Below are 13,376 nucleotides of genomic sequence, written 5' to 3' on the forward strand. Positions count from 1 at the left end.
TAATTGTACTTTGAGAAGAGTACAAGTTATGAAGCTCCTCATTATGCAGTTTTCTGCAACCTCCCGTCACCTCATCTCTCTGCGGACCAAATGTTCTCCTCAACACTCTCAGTCTGTGTTCCTCCCTTATAAATCCTTGGTATCCTTCACCTCACAATCTTCACTGACCGCACGCTCTCTCTAAAAGCTGAAAGATGAAACAATTGTAATTTAGGGCATGCAGTTGCCCTGTTGCTTTGAAATGCGTGGAACTTGGTCCCTGATTTCAGTGGAGGAAGAACATTTTCAGGATAGTGTGGATCATGCTGCTGTAATTAGCCTGAAGGCGGACAAAGCTACGAAATTACACAGCTCTTTGGATTGAATTCCTCTCGGAAAATTTGATCCCGTGTAGCTAGGCAAGAAGTTTCAAACCATTTGCAGGACCTGAAGGACACAATTTAACGTTGTTAGGGCTGCTACATGACAGGGGAGAAGATGGACGGTATATGTAAGGCTCCGATTGAGCTGACAGATCGATATACATCTTCGGTCGACAGATTTGCAGGAAAATTAGGCGCAGACTGGGGGAAAAGCAATAGGAATTGGCTTTGAACATGTGGGACTCCATTAAACCGGCTCAAAATAAGAATGAGTGATGTTTTCTCTTTGTGAATAATATCACGTGTCCGGGGTTCCGTGACTAGTATTAACGGGTTGTGGATTGGATGAATATATTTATTAACAACTTCGTTTAGAATCTCTCGTAATCACAATCAATTATAGCGTTCTCGCCTCTCTAAACACTTCACAAATCACTAGGACACGCTACCCATTTCCTAACAAGGGATTTATCACAGGAATTATCACTTGAAGTTACTATGAAATCTTCCTCAATCACCTTGGACTGCCGACCCTCCAGAACTCAACCCAATTCTCCAGTTCTCACTTTCTAATCTAGCTTAGTTACAAAAATACTCTGTTTTTATAGCCGCCGCACGGACCACATGGAAAACACCTTCTATTAGGGATACGTATTTGCAGCTCCGATGCCTAGCAGTAGGCATGGCACTGACCATATAGAAAACACCTCTTCTGTGTCAGAATTGTTGTGGTCTACAGAGAACACAGCTCCTACAGTTGAGTGTTCGCTGGAACGTGTATACTGAGTCGTTGCCTAGCAATGATCAAATTTCTTTGAAGGTAGTAACTGATTTGTGAGCCCCTGAGTAAGTTTCAGTTTCATCTCCACCGTTTAAGGCTGGCAGTTGTTGCCTAATGAAACGGTTGTTATGCTCAGATCCAGGTATGCGGGCATGGCGCTAGCTCTCGTGAAACCCGTGCCGCTGGGACTGCATATGCCGCATAACTTCCTGTGGTCCAGGGTGGTCAGCGACTTGCAAGATGTCGTCTCCATTCAGCTGTCGCATGAGACAAGTCTGGACGCCACCAACTTCTACTGCCGCTTCACTCAGCGGCTCGGCGGTGTGTCGTGGGTTGCGTTTCAAGTGAGTGCAAACTCCGTCTTCTCTAAGTTGCCACAGAACTCAAGTTCACAATTTCTCTTCAACGAAACTTAGGTTTGTGCATATAATGTATACATTTTCCCGCCTGTCTGTCTATCTCTCTGTACGTACATAATAAAGTACGTCACATACTTTCAAGAAATTATGGATTCTTTCTCCAGTGCGTCAATCAATATTATTTTAACGTAAGTGGACCACGTGGTCTGTCAGATTACCTGGAAGCGTAGACAGATTGGACAATCAGTCCCGCTAGGCCTTTCTATTCCACCAATTAGAACATTCTTTTATAGAACCATGAAGTCCATTGCCGTCACACAAAATCGTATAGCAGTCTGCACACCACAAATTTAAATTACTTCAACCCCTCTGAACCTTCTATACTACAATATTTTTTTGTGATTAGCAGAGTGGCCACATTAACTTCCTGCAAACTTCTGTCCTCTGCCTCTTGCCGCTTGTCACAGTTCTCTGTGCACCGAGGAAACATTCCCATTTACGTGTACTTCGCAGATTCTGTTGTGCATGTGCCGAGATATTCTGGCACTGTCAGCAGAGGGCAGACAGCAACTGGCGGCTTTGCAGATGAAATGTTATTCCCCGAAACACAGCTCACAGGGTCATCTCCACTCACTGAGTCCTTTGCATATTTCCCTGTATTTTGCTTCACTGCTTGCGAAATTTCTACTTGTAAGGCAGTGATCACTCACAGTAAGCGCGATCAAAGGGCCGCGCCATAGCTCAAGCAGTTAGTCGCTGGCTTCCCACAGCGGCGGCCCGGGTTCAATCCCGGGTCTGGTCAAGTGGGATTTGTGGTGGACAAGTGGCGCTGAGGCAGGTTTTCTCCGAGTACTTCGGTTTCCCCTGCCAATCTTCATTCCACCAATTGCTCCACAATCACCCTCACCTATCATCTGGGGCTGGTACAACAGGCCAGAAGTGGCCGCAGTACAAGGGACTTAGTCCCACCCCACTAGCAGTAAAGAAAAAAGTGCGATCAATGCAAGGGCTACCCATTGTTGGCTGGAATCAACAGAATAAATTCAATCGTTATGCAACGGGGATGTAGTTCCTATGGGGGGGGGATACAACTGTTCAGCAGGTCTTCCAACTTCGATTCAGGATTTTACCTATTTCTTAGAATGTAATAATAGTTTTTAGATGGGATTTCTATTTTTAACTAGTAATGGTTGGTGGTAACGGGTTCCGCACTCGTACTCCGACACGTGTGTGGAAAGCACTTCTTTGCTTTATACTGTAAATTCTGAGAGTTTTGTCAGAGAAAATATGGAATGCAAGTTGGTATTCCTGCCGGAACCGGAAGTACATAACGCATGTGATGTGGCCAGGGAGACGTTTTCGTATCCGGTCCAGAGAAGTTCCTGACCATGCTCCGAGAGCTGATCTATCCCAGCGCTGACGTCACACAAGCCAGGCCCGCCATCCAGAACCTGAAAAGGAGCACCAAATGGCTACGAGAGGCCCTCAACATCGCTCCGAGGTCCCTGCCCAAGCTCGAAGGAGACATCCGTGTGCAGTTCGGCAAAATGGCGGAGCTTGTCTTTCCTTTCGACAGCGAGCTGCCGGCCGAATTAGCTAAAGGTAAATTACAGCTGACGGACTAGACGTTCACAACACATGTACACTGACATGCTCGGCCTCTCGACAAAACTCGCATCATTATGGGACACACATGTTCATAACCATCACCAAATAAGCCTTGAATGTGAATCAAACCTGATCCTGTACAACCAGGTGAAACCTCGTAACTTAGACGTGTTTTAATGTATCATCCTTCCATCTTATTCTCGGTCTTCCAAAGGCCCGCTTTCCAAAACATCTTTCCATCAATATCCATTGGGGTATTTTTTTTTTTGTTATTTCCTGTAGGGCTTATCACTTGTATAATCACGTGACATCCGAACCTCTCGTTAGTTTGTTTCTAGACACTTGCACCCGCAACTCAGATTCTGTCTCGCGAGTGAGTGGCAACCCACACTCAATTCCTGCTCTATATCAGTACACAGAATGGCAATTTGCATTCCAGCCGGAAGGAAGTTGCTGGAGCAGATGGAGACCGGAAGGGAGTTCCATTACCAGAAGGTGAACAAGAATGAAATGAGGACTGCGGTCGTTACCGAACTCGGCATTCCAGTGAACTTCCAGCTCTCAGTCCCATGGGCAGTCCGTCTCGAAGGAAGGGCTAACATGAGTATCGAACACAAGACATTCCTCATGGATGTGGACATGATGTGAGTGGACTTTCCTTCTGTTTGCACAGAGTCAAGTGGCCCAGGTCCACACGTCACACTGTACATTCAGTTACCGCCTCTGTCTATTGGTCTAGTCCAAATAATGTTTGAATCGTTGTTGTAGTTTGTGAGGCCTCAGATCCTAATGATTACAATTTATTGTTCACAAAGAATTTAACTTACATTCCCTATTTTGGAAAAGTAAGTTTATGAGCTGGTCTTGTTGGGTCTTCGCCCTATCGTTTCCAGGCAACTGCTTCATAAACACGTTTCTGCGGCAACCAATAGAAGCATTCTTGGTCTTTGTGGTATCATGAGAAAGTAGGCGATTAGTTCTTCACAGAACTTCTTGTTTCATTATTTTCTTCTTTCGAGGCCTGTGAGAGGCTTGCTTACGTTTGTGCATACAGCAGGCTCACGTGACAGCTCTAGCAGACCGAGTTGAAACAAGAAAACTTCTGAAGTGTGGGAAACACAAGGAGCAACACAACATAAACACTAATATGTAAAAATGGTGCTAGTTTTGTCTAAAAGCAGTACTTTCTGAATACAACACATGACATGATGATAGTTGCTTATCATTGTAACTGTCCATATGGTGCTTATTTAATATATTGTCACTTCGTACGTGTGACTATAGGCGAGGTTTGGATTGGTAAATACATTTATTGACCACTCACAGGCCCTAACTACGAATTATTATAACACTATCGCTATATCCACCATTTACAGTTCTCTAGAGCACAGTCTAGTGTTCTCAGTATGTTACTAGACGTTTCCTGGTAACGGCTTCCACAGTGGCTATTCCTCTGCCTCCGACTCAAGTCCTCTCTTCACAGACTCCCGTACAGGATTCACTCTCAACTGAACTAAGGTCGGAATCAAAGTCAGAGTCAGAGTCACTTTACGACTGGCGGTTTTTCGCCAATCAGTTCGTCTTGGCGCCAAGCCCCTTCAGACCCACGACCAATATTTTTTCAGCTCAACAACTGCGGTTATAGTCCTTATATAACATCCTCTCTGACGAGAGGTCGGGTCTGTTGTTTACAATTGCTGCTGCTCCTCGCCAGGGTAGTCATTCTCGTGTTCGAGTCCCTGGGGAGTCTTGACCATATTTTACTGTCTCAGATCCGAGACTCCCCCAACCTAGAGGGTCATGTCCCTGCATTTATATCCCCAAGGGCCAGAGTGGCCCAGTTATACCTCCAGGCACTGGGTTCCCCTTCCGTCGCTTCCTATGACTCGCACGGCTACGGTTGGGGTATTCGAACCCGCCTCCACAAGGGATGAACTAAGCTCCAAACCTCGTCTCGCTTATAACCTCTAGGCACGGACCACGTAGAAAATACAGCTCCATTGTTGTGGTTCAAGGGAACGTGTTTACAGAGTCGTTGCATATCAACGGTCGCTGTTTCCAGCGTCACCGCTTAGCAACGGTTCTATACTTCGCAATATTACTAGCAGTGATAATCGAGTCAGAATCTTAACATGCACAATTCCCAGTCTCTTGTTTTATTTGCCAGGTACACATGTGCCATGTTCTCCGAACTGAGTTTCCACAGCGCATGGGACGAAACTGTGCACATGGCCGCATCCCACGGGGTCACCGTCATCCGAATTCCATCAACAGGAATCAGAGCCGGCCTTTCCGAAACCGGCGCCATGCAACTGGCTCTTGAGACGGCTCAAGCTGAAGATGGCAGCTTCATATTTCAGCACTCGAGCAAGCCCTTCACGTCGCAACACAACATCCTGGACTTCACGATAGCCTCCCGGAGGGAGTCGGCCTCAGTCGTGCACACAAGGAGAAGCACACAGGTCGGACATCCCGACTGACGTAATGGGGCACTTTCCAACACTGACCCTCGCTCCTCAGCCCAGCAAGTGACCACTCGCACACGATACCCGCCACTAGGGCCTGTCCTCACCCCCAAAATGCTCAAAAATGCACTTCCTACTCCTATCGTATCCCTTCATGACCCATTTAAAAGTTATAATCCCATCTTCTCCTGGGTCTTCCAACCTGTCTCTTGTCTACTTGTGTTCATACTACTGCTCCATACGGATTTCTTAGCCCTCCAATGCGTGCCGGTTGCTCCGTCCATCTTATTCTCCTTGATGTAACCATCCTACAGTGAGAATGTGCTCAGTGGCAGTGGCCGCGCGGTCTAAGGCATGAACTGTCTTCGCTCGCTCGAACGCTGGGACCGTGGGTTCGAATCCCACTCGAGGCATGGGTGTCTGTCTGTAGGCCGGCCTTGCGACGGGCTGATCTCCCGTCCAAACCGACTGCATATAGAATCATGTAACTGAAGAAACGGCAAAGGTCCAACGAAGGACTGTATAGCCAGTATGAGATGATAAAGGGTACACAGCGCAACTTGCTTTCAGACATTCTCCGCCTGTTTTCAAAATTATCTGAATTTAAAATGCTCCTAATTCCGTCGCGAATTTCAGCTTCACCACATTTGCAAAGAAAATATATTATATTATTAGTTAGTATTAATTTTAATATTATATTACGATGCTATCCTGCATTCTGATGACGAAACATAAACATGTATTTAGTTATCACTAACGAAAACCGGAAGCTAATGTCCCCAGTTCAATTCTAGTTTGCTACTGCCTTTCTTGAGTTTTCCAATTTGTACGTTCCAAAGCCAAGATCGGTACGGCCTCTTATTCTTTCAGACCTTTCCGAACAAAACATCAATGAGACAAACGTGGACCTTACAGACGTTTCGACATATTCTTATCGCCGTTTCTTGCATAGTCCTTGAGACTTTTGTACATTTCCTCCTGACTGGATCACAGACTTTCTTGAAGCCCATAAGCCCCTGACATACTGCCCTATTTTACTTGCATTTTTATAAAGTTTCTGGTTAATGAAGAGCGCCCGGACAGCGGTTCAAATATTACGCCGAAATCTAAACGATGATCCGAAATAGTTGCATCCACATAGGTAACTGAACTAGACAGGCCAATAGTGGGTAAATACACGAAGTTTGCAAAGCTTATATTCCTTGAAAATTCCACCAATCAGATATATGAACCACAAAATACATCCCTATCACCGCTGTGGCAGTTGTTCCCGACTCAAATGGCATTCATAAACTCGCGGTCTCAGCGCTAACTTCCTAAGTTCTATGTCCTGATCCTGTTTCTCGCTCTGTATACACCGTCACACGAACTTTACTCACTAACGTTACTTTCAGGATATGATTCAAGCTATTTTGGCCAATATTGGGTCATATATGAAACGTTATACAAATAACAACTGGGATTTGAAGTTTAGTTTAGGTCAATAAAAGTCGATATTGGCACGTGTTAATGTGACTCCCGACGGGGTTTGTGATTGGATATTGGATATACTGACCACTTATGCATACTACACGTAATTACGGAGCCATCACTAATCTCCACACTTTATAAATCACCACAGCACACGCTAAGTCTTTTCCAGCTTGCTGTGTCTTCATCAGCCGTTACCTGGTAACAGCTTTCAGAGATTCTCCAGCTTCTGCGCTCAAATCCTCTCTGAAGGGCGGCTCCATTCAAACTGATTCTTTTCTCCACAGCCTCCGCATACAATTGATTTGGTTACCCAGTTGTCTTCCTTACAACTCCTCGGCACGACCCGCGCAGACAACACCATTCCTCTGCTGCCTGTATATCCGTTGCCGCGGAGGATGTTTACCGAACCGTTCCCTAGCAGCGGTTATCTATTCTTGTTTATTAAGAATCTGCTGCCTAGCAACGGACGTGGTTCCGTGTTTGCTTCGCGGCCGTTGTTCGTTAAATACCCGGTGGACAGAATTTTCCATCTAATCGAAACGTTGTGGGAATCTGGAAGAAAATTATCCTTCTCATACCGTACCAACATTAGATCTTCGTAAAGGTAAAGCTATCCCTGTAACAGGCCGTGGAGGCACATAGGGTTGTGAGACGTCGAGGCTCCCACATGTTTAAACAATCGGCTCACAGATGGCGGTGAGGCTGTCAGCCTTGCGCTCCGGGGGGCAGTCCCTTGCCCCCAGGAAGATCCATGATACTTATTTGTGTTACAGGCTAAGTCAATTCCAGTGCCATAGTGCGGCTGGAAGGAATAGAGCAATTGCAAAATGCTAACTTATGCGTTTATACAAGTCTGTGACATGCTCTGTTCCAAGCTCATTGAATTGCTTCGTTCCTGACACGGCCCCTGGTTTCACAACTCACTTTCTCAGGATTCTGTCTCTACTCATTTAGCTGAGGTCACGTAACAATTACTTCAATTGATCTAACAGATTTTATCTTCCTCTGCCAAACCGCAGTTTCTTAGGCCGCTTTTTTCTTAATTCGGTTAGTGGGGGGGGGGAGTCTAAGTGGGTACACTCGGCACGGCGGCCACTGATTGGCCTATTGTAGCCTGCCCCGGGTGATTATGATGATGGAGAATTTGGTGGAATGAAGATTGTCAGGGGAAACCAAGTACTCGGAGAAAACCCGCCCCAGTGCCACTTTGTCCACAACAAATCCCACCTGACCAGACCCGGGATCGAACCCGGACCACCGCAGTGGGAAGCCAGCGACTAACCGCTTGGGCTATGGTGCGGCCTTAGGCTCCTTTACTGCAACTCAAAGAGGACCTACAAATCAGACAGTGTCTTCTCGTCAGGTGAGACCCAAGTACAGTTACGAGTGCAGCTGTCCGACGTTTCGGCTTTCGATATTCAGACTCTATTGCTCCGAGATTGTTGTCTTCATTGCGTCGTCTCATCCATGATCCTGTTTCCGACAGTTGTGTAGCTAGGGAGGTTACGGTCCGTCTGAAGTCGACTGCTGCTCGGCGGGTCACGGGTTTTCACTGAATAAAAAGCAACATTGAAGTCTGTCAAACTCGAGTTTCGCATGGAGAACCACTGTTGGTCCCTGAGTATCGAAGAATAATGAAATCCGTCTTACCCGTGAAACTGACACCGCCCCCCCCCCACTCGGGTTCCTACTGCCCATTTTCAATGCCTACACCCTCCCCAGAGAGGCCCTCTGCCGTCTTTCAAAAACTGGTCGAAGTTTGAAGAAAGAAAGAAACAAACAGAAGCACTCTCTGTGTACAGAAATAAAGACAAGCGCTAGACGAATGGATCGGATACGAATGGATACTCGTCTGCTAGGCTCGGTTCTCGTGTCTGCAGCTCAGAATTCGACCGATAAAATTACAAAGTATCGCGTGTATGCATTCTGAGATGACGCGAGTAACGCAGGGAACAGTGGAAAAATTTTCCCAGCAGTATAATGTCTGCTGTTCCTAATTCCACATCAGAGGAACAATCTTAATGCAATATGTATGTAACTCAGTGGACATAAACAGGCATTACAAACATATGACGCCTGAAAGCCGGAATTGTCCACTGCTAGTCAACGGCTCGCCACGAAACTAACACACGTTCCCGGGGCAACGGAAGACGCGGAATAGTCCATTGCTAGCTAACGGTTCGGTAAGCACGTTCCCGCGGCAACGAATAGATGGAGTTACGTACGAATTCTTCGAGATGCTGAACTATATTCGGTTCACCTCGAACTTACAAGAGGAGAGTTCAGTTCACTTTATGAGAGTTCAATCATTCGGCTTTCGTAAGAGAGTTTGAGCTGTTATAATTGGTTGTAGTTGTGAAGAAGTGCCAATAAATCCAATCATCCAATACACAACCCGTTATTATTCGTCACGGGACCCCGGACACGTGACAATATTTGTTTCGAATCCAGTTCACGGATTTAATGACGCTGAATCAATGTGAAGTGGCACTGAGTGAGGTTGTGACTTGTGCGTGTGTTCTTGGCTGTGCTTTAGAAATGGAATTCGGTGATACCAAATGTAAACGTCAACTACACGACAGAGGGGCCTATCCTTACGCCACTTGCGTGGCTCAGGAACGGGGTCAACATCTTGGGACACGCCATGATGTGGCCTTCGCTTGAAGCCAGCTCCATCGCCGTGCAACTCGATGGACTGCATTCCGTTAATTTTGAGCTTAGGCTCGGTAAGTACCCCAGCTTTACCATTCGAGTAATTTACTGAAAGAAATGACCAAACCTGTGCAAGGAAATCAGAATTGTTTATTCCAGACTCTAATTATCACTCTTTTTCTTGAATTGAAAAATCCGTAAGAAAGGGCTCATCCTTGGGTAATGTAACGATGTTTCTTTTGAAGTTACTGGACGTGTATACGTTTAAAAGACAGAATGACTTTGAATGGCGGAAACAGCGTATAAGGAATCGGTCTCGTGGCATGGCATCCGCCAGGAGCTACTATGGAAAGCGTCAATGTCGGTAGTTATTGTTCAGGCAGAGATTCGAACCTTGGGACTTACGGATACGAAGAAGGAATGTTGTTGACTCAGAGAAGGGGGTTTCTGTACCTTTCATTTGTAAATTTGATCTTGGGTGTAAAACGTTCGTAAATGGGGCCGCTGAATGACTGCATTTAGAGGCAATTTCCACTAAACGTAACGCGTACAAATAAAGAGACATTAGTTCAGTTCGACCGCTTCCCGAGGCGCGTTTTGTTTCGGCTAGCAGTCAGCAACACGTCGCTGGAACTTGAACCAATGTTTATAAGAGTACATTAACAATTTCTTACTGAAGAAGTGCATTTTCTGGTAAAGTACACAGCACAGCAAACGGCGTCTCGGAGGAACACAGCGTCTCTATTCGTCTGGTGGGAGAGCGAGCGAATTAACCTGGGGCGGGGTGAGACTGAGTCCACTGGGTACGCCGGCCACTCATTGGCCTACTGTACCAGCCCCGGGTGATAGATGATGATGAATGTGGAGCAGTCGGTGGAATGAGAATTGTCAGGGGCAACCGAAGTACTCGGAGAAAACGTGCTCCAGTGCCATGTCCATCAAAATTCCACATTGACTGACCTGGGCTCGAACCCAGGCCGTCGAGGAACTTGCTGTGGCGCAACTATGTTGGCGCAGAGGAGACAGGTACCACATTCTGACTCAACTGTCTCTCACAGGTGAAGAACTGTGAGAGACAGTTGTAACGGCTGAAAGTGGGGCCAATAATCCCTCATCTTAAAATTCAAGATGTCGCTTTGTAGTCGACACCGCAGGTTCGAGTTTCCTAATGGAGCATCTAGTTAACTTGCATGGCCATCCCAGTAACCATAAATCCTTGCGGCTTGAAATGGCTGTCCACTCGGAGTTCGAACTGTTTCAGAGAGTGGCAACCAGACTTCGGTGCTTCTTGAAGAGCTCAACAGATCGTCCGTGCAACAGAGCGCCGTGACCACGGAGGCGCCCACCCCACCCAGACAGCTATATTTCTGGTTCTGGAATCGCGCGCGCGCCACGACTGCGAGCCCAGACATCACGGAGACAACAGCCGCTACAAATGCCGAGGCCACAACAGAACAGCAAAGTGCCGAACACACGAGTGTCCCTAACATGGTCGTAGCGAGAGACGATGACGACTACCGTGGGTCCTTCAACGTATCCGTTATAAAACCTTTCTCCCTACAAGTAAACAGAAGTCCTTATAAGTATTTACTCGTCAAAATTCTGGACGGATTGTACGGTAAGTACTGGAAGTAATTCATATGTAAAGTTAAAAGGAAAATCAGGGCATGGCTCAGGCCGCTTCAGCTACGGTGACAGAGCCCGCACTGTCCTTTGCACTGAAGCTGGCTTGACCCCACTGACAGTCTATGCGTTGGTACAAAGAAAATGGTTTCCGCTCTTGCCCAATATAATTCAATTCCAAATGGCATGCACTTACTTTTAAAGGGAAAAAAAGGCCAGAACTACGAGTACAACGACGGAAAGGAAACGAAACTGTGGACTGACTCTTCGGTACTGAGTACATGTTCTATTATGCGGTTTCAGTCTTGTATAATAGTTATAATGTGAAGCAGCTTCATTGTAACGGCATTTCTTGAGTGATCAGTCCGCTGAATTACGTCACAAGGGTTCCAGGAACCTATATTCTTCACTTCACAATAAATGCCACACGACCCATGTTAATATTTCGTTTTCCTCTTGTTTACCGATGTAAATAACTGGCCGAGATCTTCACGTTTCAAATGAGAAAGTTCCGAAGTGTTCAGATTAAATTCCAAAACCGCGAGTGGGACAAATTGACATGAGCTTGGCTTCACATTCTTGTGCTTACAAATTCAGTTTGAGCTATGAACTTGGAGTTTCGTTTCATTTTTAAACATTCGCTGCGTCCACCATTAAAATTAGATTTTTCTTGTTCTAACACAAAAGCACCAACAGCAAAACATTAACAATAAGTTATACACGTATAACATGTCTGTAGCATCGCCTATCTTCTTCGGTTGTCTGAACATTCGTTGCCGTTGTATATATTCTTAACGAGATAAAGGTAATATTGGAGTCAATTTTACCGACCACACAACATATTTTTATTATTATTACACTACATGTTTCGACCTCAAGAGGTCATCCTCAGGTGTACGAACACAGCTGTATAATTACACGCAATCACATTCGTCTTTTCACTTATTCGATCCTGTATCTTATTCAGGCCCACGCTCAATAATATATCAAGCTCCTCTCACAATACACAAGTTAAAATATTATTCTAAATGTCAAAANAAGTGAACGTGAAAGCATAACCAGTGATCTGAATTGAAATTCGATTCACAAATTTTAAATTTTAAACTTAAATTTTAACTTTTGACATTTAGAATAATATTTTAACTCATGTTTTGTGAGAGGAGCTTGATATATTATTGAGCGTGGGCCTGAATAAGATACAGGATCGAATAAGTGAGAAGACGAATGTGATTGCGTGTAATTATACAGCTGTGTTCGTACACCTGAGGATGACCTCTTGAGGTCGAAACATGTAGTGTAATAATAATAAAAATATGTTGTGTGGTCGGTAAAATTGACTCTAATATTGATTAAATACACAACAGGATGCAAGAAACAATTAAAGAGATAAATGTAAAGTTGTTTTTCAGAACTTCGCACGAATTGTTAGTCAGATCTGTGACAATGGCTGACAGCAGCATGCGTCAGAGAACTGCTCCTATACCTAGCCACAAAATTGCAACTGGTTTTCTACTCTTTTCCGATGAAATAAAAAGGTAAAGCTATCCCTGCAACAGGCCACTGAGGCCCATACAGTTATGAGACGTCGAGGCTCCCACATTTTCTAGAAAATCGGCTCACAAATTGAGGTGAGGTTGTCAGTCTTACGCGCCAACCGCCTGTTAGTCATTTCTGTTAAGAGGCTGAGTCGATTCCGGGGTCATAGTGCGGCTGGAAGGATTAGATCAATCGAAAAATCGAATGACCTCATTGGGAAACGAACCCGTGACCTTGCGGCTTGTAGCATAGTGGCTCAACCAACTACGCCACCGCGTGTCCCTCTTTTCGGATCAAGGAAGCCGAATTCTCACTGTTTCAGGTGGGGATGCCTATGTGGTGAGTCTGAACATGGCCATAAATGGAACTCAATCGAGGAAGCTGTCAACATTGTGGACATACGCAGCAGGGCGCAGCGGCAAAGTTCGTCGCTTTGGACTCTTTTTGAAAGAAGAGAAGTGGCAGGTAACGCCAGGAACAGCTGTTTCCGCTAGGGTTCAGAGCTTCCTCCAAATTA

The 13,376-nt window shown here is 45.6% G+C and overlaps 1 protein-coding gene across 1 annotated transcript in view; it reads left to right on the plus strand.

Annotated features, from left to right (window-relative positions):
- The window catches only part of LOC111867321 (vitellogenin), a 40,252-nt gene that overhangs the window by 15,104 nt on the left and 11,772 nt on the right, over positions 1-13,376 (plus strand). The window contains exons 10-16 of the mRNA XM_023857065.1: positions 1,280-1,487; positions 2,852-3,104; positions 3,550-3,754; positions 5,278-5,572; positions 9,585-9,774; positions 10,962-11,318; positions 13,182-13,324. Of these exons, the coding sequence (XP_023712833.1) occupies positions 1,280-1,487; positions 2,852-3,104; positions 3,550-3,754; positions 5,278-5,572; positions 9,585-9,774; positions 10,962-11,318; positions 13,182-13,324 (1,651 nt within the window). The remainder of the gene's footprint in view (positions 1-1,279; positions 1,488-2,851; positions 3,105-3,549; positions 3,755-5,277; positions 5,573-9,584; positions 9,775-10,961; positions 11,319-13,181; positions 13,325-13,376) is intronic.

Source organism: Cryptotermes secundus, unplaced genomic scaffold, assembly GCF_002891405.2.
Source record: "Cryptotermes secundus unplaced genomic scaffold, Csec_1.0 scaffold1964, whole genome shotgun sequence".
Taxonomy (NCBI): domain Eukaryota; kingdom Metazoa; phylum Arthropoda; class Insecta; order Blattodea; family Kalotermitidae; genus Cryptotermes; species Cryptotermes secundus.